At 41.1% G+C, this 6,514-nt stretch overlaps 1 protein-coding gene across 3 annotated transcripts in view; it reads right to left on the bottom strand.

The window, feature by feature from the left end:
- Nucleotides 364-6,514, bottom strand: part of LOC104776036 (auxin response factor 19-like) — a 6,899-nt gene continuing 748 nt past the window's right edge. Inside the window, exons 2-12 of one of the 3 annotated variants that reach the window (XM_010500031.2) lie at nt 6,166-6,278; nt 5,980-6,075; nt 5,775-5,831; nt 5,517-5,672; nt 5,332-5,416; nt 5,154-5,244; nt 4,698-5,058; nt 3,583-3,721; nt 1,793-3,498; nt 1,506-1,696; nt 838-1,368 (exon numbers count right to left, since the gene is read on the bottom strand). In XM_010500031.2, coding sequence (XP_010498333.1) covers nt 1,185-1,368; nt 1,506-1,696; nt 1,793-3,498; nt 3,583-3,721; nt 4,698-5,058; nt 5,154-5,244; nt 5,332-5,416; nt 5,517-5,672; nt 5,775-5,831; nt 5,980-6,075; nt 6,166-6,278 — 3,179 coding nt within the window. In that variant the 3' untranslated portion in view covers nt 838-1,184. Of the gene's footprint in view, nt 809-837; nt 1,369-1,505; nt 1,697-1,792; nt 3,499-3,582; nt 3,722-3,808; nt 4,170-4,264; nt 4,356-4,442; nt 4,597-4,627; nt 4,634-4,697; nt 5,059-5,153; nt 5,245-5,331; nt 5,417-5,516; nt 5,673-5,774; nt 5,832-5,979; nt 6,076-6,165; nt 6,279-6,514 lie in introns of those variants that run through there. The other 2 variants (XR_766092.1, XM_010500030.2) reach the window with 2 other exon arrangements.

Below are 6,514 nucleotides of genomic sequence, written 5' to 3' on the forward strand. Positions count from 1 at the left end.
GAACGCTCGAGTCCTCCTCCTCCGAGTTAGCGAACCTCGCAGCCGATTCTCGTATCTCCGACCGCGATAAGTTTCTTCCGCCGGAGATCACCGGAGGGTTATCGGGGAAATTGAACTTTGCATTGTTGCCTCGGAGGCAGTAAAGAGCTGCGTCGAAGGCTCGCGCCGCCTTCTCGGGAGTGTCGTAAGAGCCAAGCCAGATACGTTCTCTGCTGTTGGGAAGTCTGATCTCTGAAACCCATTTGCCCCATTTCCTCTTCCTCACTCCTTTGTACTTTGACTGCATCGAAGAAGAAGAAGATCCATCCATCAATCCGGTTCGGTAACGGTACGATTTCTCTATTTCCGGTTTAGATCTGTTTCTTTCAGTATTCAAGTTAGCTAGCTTTGTGGTTTCTTCGGTGTGTCTCAGTGGTGTTGATTCGAATTGGATTGATACAGTTTGGCGGCTTTAGAAATGTATTTATACGAGTGAATAAAGAGTGAGTTTTTGACTTTTTATGGCGCGTAAAGAAACCAAAAGAAAAAGAAAGTCAAAAACTCTAAAGGTCAATGGGAGCGCGTATGTACTTTCTAAAGTGGGGAGGATCAAATAAAACGCCGCAAAGTGTCAGGTGCGAATGGACACGTGGCGGATTTTTCAAGAGGCCTTAGTCTTATTGTGTGGTGGTCAGTAGTAGTCACGCGGGGTTACTCTCGGAGACTGTTTGTGTTTGGGTTTTCTTCTACTTGTCCTTGTTTTTCACGTGATTCAACTTTATTATCTCCTCTTTCGTTGTCAACGTTGAATATTCTCGGGCCTCTGAGTCTAGAAGAAGAGTAGACATTGAAGAGAAGAAGAAAGGAAACAAAGATTAATCATTAGTGAAGATGATTGTTTTTAGTTACATTACAATATTACTACATTGACTTGTTCTCTTTTGTTTTTTTTTTTGTCAAGCATACATATATAAATATGGAAGCAAGAAAGTACAACAACATCTCAAGTTAGAATGAAAAATCAAATCACTGTCCTATAAAAATGTATATATACCTTGCAGTATCTATCGTCTTCTTCTTCTTCTTCTTCTTCATCTTCTTCTTAGTTTGTTGTTTGCAGTACACATTAAAAAAAAGCTGTACTTTGCGATGGCCTGGAATGATCTCGATGTAAGTTGATCTGGTCTATGTGCATCTTTTTTTTTCTATCTGTTGAATGAAGCTGCAGCAGAAGTGTCTTCATAATGTACTTTCCAAGCATTTCCGCTGTCTGTTTCACTGCAGGCTTGGTTTGTGGCCGGGATAGCTGCAAGATCTCCGTCTAAGCTCATTTGCTGCACTTCTGCTGATGATAGTATCTTTATGTTTTGCACGCAGTTCACAAACTCCCTGAGCAAAACAAACAGACAAGCATTATCAGGAATTGTGGATTCTTGGTTTATTCTGAGATTTCTTTTTTCTTTTTCTAAGAGCTGTTGTTGAATCTTTTGATTGATATAGAGAGAACTTTAAGGTCTGGAACTTACTCCCAAGGATCATCACCAACGAGTAATATATCGTTTTCATGATCAGTGTAGACGAGTTTCCAGTCAGAGGTTAGCGGATCCTCGAGCTGTCCTTCGATGCCAAACATTCTTGCTAAGTCATGCCTGAGTTCATCATAGCCGCTATAACGGGTAACATCTATTGATCTTCCTACTGACCCTCGTTTTTGAACCTTCAAGTATTAAGATTAACAACTTTCAGCATTTAACATTCAAAGCTTAAGAGGCAAAAGATTATAGCTTTGGAAATGGAGACAAAGATTTCTAACCTTTGTATATGTTCGCATTCGTTGAGTCTGATTAGGCCAGAGTCCACCACCATTCATGATGCCTGAATCATTGATGCCACCGACTTCATTTGAACATCCTGACTTAAAGGGGATGCTGGGAATACCAAATGACTGAGAACTGATTGCAGCACTGGATAGCTCTGTCTCAATGTCTCTTGGTGCGTTGCCATAGTTGGGAACCAAGTTTTGAAAGTCCTTTTGAGAATACAGAGCATCAGGAGTTACGGCTTCGAGATTACTAGCAAAAGCTAAATTGTTTCTTGGATGATGAGATTGGCAATCTCCATCGAAACCAAATGATGGTAGTGGGAAAGTCTGTTGCTGCTGTGCAGAGCCAACAACATCAGGACAATACGTTGTTCCCGCTGTGGATACATCGATTTGATCTGTTACTGCGCCTTTAAATTTGAACTGTTCACCAGCACTCTTCAAATTCACTAGGCCTTGATTGATCCGGCTGTCGTTTTTTGCATAAAGCTCTTGAACCGGATTGCTCGCACGCTCAAAGACAGAATCAGATGCAGATACAGATACACCTTGTCCTTGCTGTTGATTTCTGCTGAGGAAATTCGTTGGTGAAACATTATCATGCCCGGTGTTATTGGCGGAAGGTGAGGTTGAACAAGAAGGAGCTTCTCCATCTGTGTGACCAGAATGTGATCTTCCGGGGGCTACAAGAGGTTTGTTGTTCATTTGTCCCTGTTGCTGATGGTTCACCTGAATCTGTGGAGGCTGCATGAAAGTTGAAGCTGAGAAGCTGTTATTACCATGCGCCAAGGGCTGCTGATTCTGAGACGACAGAAGTTGTTGCAATTGATGGCTTTGTGTCTGCTGCAACGCCGATAACTGTGGCTGTAAGGATGAACTTACTGGAGGAATTGACTGCTGCTGTTGCTGCTGCTGCTGTAGCTTCTGGAGTAGCTGCAACTGAAGCTGTTGTGAAGGACTTGGTTTTGGCGATTGTTGTTGCATTTGGAGCTGCTGTGGATTTTGGGACAGAGATTGTTGTAGTGAATGCAGAGAGGACTGTTCTTGCTGGTTTCTTAATAATTGGCTACTGTTATGCAATTCCAGTTGTTGCTGAAACTGCAATTCTTGTGCAAATGATGTCATTTGGGACGAGCCTTTATTCCCCGCTGAGTTTATGTTCGGGTGTGTCATTTTAGCACCATTAGGGAGCATTGACTGTTGCTGAAGCTGCGACTGAGAGAATCCAGTAGATTGGTGTGGATTTTGACTAGAGACTTGGTTAGCAACAGCATTCACACCATTGTTAATGGAACCTGTGTTATAAATCCCTTGTTGCTGCAGCTGTTGGTGTGACATCTGTAGTTGTTGCTGTTGAGATTTCGCATTGGCTGGTTGTGTTTGCATCTGTTGGCTGATATGGTTAGCCGTATTTGGTTTGTTGAATTGGGAATTTGCGGAAGAGAGGTTTGGGGATTGGAAGTTCAACAGCTTGGAAGGGTCGTTGGAAGCAAAATTGTTTGGTAGGTTATAAGATGAGAGCGCGGCCGGGAGCTGAGGAGTAGCAGAACCTGACAATGGATTGTTTTGCTGCATACTCATCCATTGAACCAGACTTAAACCAGGGAACATCGAACTCTGTGCGTCTTTCATCCCAAATTCTTCTCCCATCCAAGGCATTGCTCTTTTGAAAGCGTTTTCCATGTCCAGCTCGTCATCTGCAACAAACCTCCACGGTTAGTCTCTGAAAACTAGTCAAAGATCTATGGAAAAAGAAGAAGATGGAAAGCAATAAAACTCACCTGGCATTCCCGGTTGCCTCGGGTACTTAGGTCTAAAAAATGGAGGAGGGCATATGTAAAAAGGAGTTATGACAGGTTCGATTTCCCATATGGATACTCGGCTTGGCCTATCTCCAGCTGTTGATTCATCCCATCCTACCTGTTTAAACCATGAAGAAGGATTCAGGAACATATTCAGAAGAAATGAGCACCAAAAAGAGTTTAGCATAACTCTAATATACATTACCTGAAGATTACGCCATTGTGAGCCTTTCCATCTTACAGGGTCAAGATCACTGATACCAGTGACCGTTCCCATATATCTGCGAACTCCACAATCTTCAGTCTCAAACATCATCCGGAATCGCATCCCCAGAGATACTTGCGCGTACAAAGCTTTGTTGTATTTGGCTAAAGGAACTACAAACTCTGAAGGACTTGCCCTTGGATTGAAGAAGATGGTGAAAGGGCTACTGTTGGCATTAGCATGAGCTGCAGCTGCAAGAATCCCAATGTGCATACTGTCACTGGATATGACCGATGAGGAAAGGGTCGGAGTTTGCCTATTTGCACGTCGTATACCCAACATCAGCTGTGATTTCTCATCTCTGCAAAATAGTATTTAAACCCAAAAGCCCTTATGAGAAGAGGAAAGTCCAAAGTCCATTTCTGCTTAGTGTTTTGATCAAAGTATGACTCATACCTTACAAACAAAACTGAATCACCCGCAAATAGTCTCTTTGTGCTAACAAAAACGCTCCAACCTGTGGTAAGCAAGTGTCTTTTTGGTTGGCCTGAAAACAGATCACAGCAAAGAAAACAAATCAGGTTGAAGTTTTTAATATTTTCGACTAATAAACCAATCTTGAGATGATTCAAACCTCGATAGATATGTCTAAAAGTCCATGTAGTATCATGTAAATCTTTGGCTACAATCTCTTGTGCAGGCGGTTGCATAGAGAACTCCTATATTTGAGCATCCACAGAACTTTTAGCATAACAAATTCAAAAGATGAATCAAGAGAAACAAGAACAGTTTGAGAGTAGCTTTGATCAAGAGACATACAAGAGGAGGGAANCATATTCAGAAGAAATGAGCACCAAAAAGAGTTTAGCATAACTCTAATATACATTACCTGAAGATTACGCCATTGTGAGCCTTTCCATCTTACAGGGTCAAGATCACTGATACCAGTGACCGTTCCCATATATCTGCGAACTCCACAATCTTCAGTCTCAAACATCATCCGGAATCGCATCCCCAGAGATACTTGCGCGTACAAAGCTTTGTTGTATTTGGCTAAAGGAACTACAAACTCTGAAGGACTTGCCCTTGGATTGAAGAAGATGGTGAAAGGGCTACTGTTGGCATTAGCATGAGCTGCAGCTGCAAGAATCCCAATGTGCATACTGTCACTGGATATGACCGATGAGGAAAGGGTCGGAGTTTGCCTATTTGCACGTCGTATACCCAACATCAGCTGTGATTTCTCATCTCTGCAAAATAGTATTTAAACCCAAAAGCCCTTATGAGAAGAGGAAAGTCCAAAGTCCATTTCTGCTTAGTGTTTTGATCAAAGTATGACTCATACCTTACAAACAAAACTGAATCACCCGCAAATAGTCTCTTTGTGCTAACAAAAACGCTCCAACCTGTGGTAAGCAAGTGTCTTTTTGGTTGGCCTGAAAACAGATCACAGCAAAGAAAACAAATCAGGTTGAAGTTTTTAATATTTTCGACTAATAAACCAATCTTGAGATGATTCAAACCTCGATAGATATGTCTAAAAGTCCATGTAGTATCATGTAAATCTTTGGCTACAATCTCTTGTGCAGGCGGTTGCATAGAGAACTCCTATATTTGAGCATCCACAGAACTTTTAGCATAACAAATTCAAAAGATGAATCAAGAGAAACAAGAACAGTTTGAGAGTAGCTTTGATCAAGAGACATACAAGAGGAGGGAATATTTTCTCAGCTGCACGACGAGGTACAGAGAATCCACCGTGAGTGCTTGTGTCACTCGCTGTAAGAGTCTTGCAGAAAAACTCAGTAGGCTGTCTGTTTAGTTTCAGACCCATGTCAGAAGCTAGCAATGCTTCTCTGTCATACTGTACACATTTGATAATCAAGCATGATCAGCTTCTAAAGTTGTCAACTTTAAAACCAAGACACCACCTCAAGCTAAACTCATGGAGATTGAAGATTCAGACCTTATTCACCGGTTGAAGAGCCATCTGTGCATAGACTTCATCGGTTTCGGTGTCAGCCTGATTCAGAATTCTCAAGTTAATATATATTTTTTTTCTTGTGAACAAGTTACTCATAATTCACAAGTTAATTATGATTAGTGCTTCTTCTTCTTCTCTCTCTGCTATTGATTACACAAGTTGGAGGCAAAAAAAAAAAGAGGCTTACATGTAATGTAACACTGTGAAGCAAGCAAATCAGCTTAGAAGGAAGATTTGGGTAATTTGGTATAAAATCTGTTTGCTTCTGCATCGATGCTGCAACCTGAAAAAGGGGTTCATAGAACATAACTACTCAGATTGCTATCAAAAGGTTTCAATTCTCTAATAAGATTGTTGGGGGTTTGGAACATACTTGCTCGCTATGTCCTTGAGGGAAGTAAACTACAAGACTTCCCACAGGAGGTAATGAAACCAAAGGCCCTGCACAAGCGTGCCATAGTTGAGAATTGATTGGCTTCTTCTCTCCTGTTCATCACAACAACAACACCAACACACACAAAAAAAAAACATATTCAAATCTTTGCATATTTTGCTCATGAAAAGTTATGGCATTAATGATGTTTCAACCACTTCCATTAAATACAGTGATAGAAAAGCAGAACTAGATTTGTGGCTTTTCTGCTGACTCCAAGTTTTGAAGAAATAGAATAAATCAAAACTCTAAAAAAAAAAAAAAAAAAAAAAAAAAAAAAAGAAAAATC

The sequence above is a fragment of the Camelina sativa genome, chromosome 3 (assembly GCF_000633955.1).
Source record: "Camelina sativa cultivar DH55 chromosome 3, Cs, whole genome shotgun sequence".
In the NCBI taxonomy this organism is placed as follows: domain Eukaryota; kingdom Viridiplantae; phylum Streptophyta; class Magnoliopsida; order Brassicales; family Brassicaceae; genus Camelina; species Camelina sativa.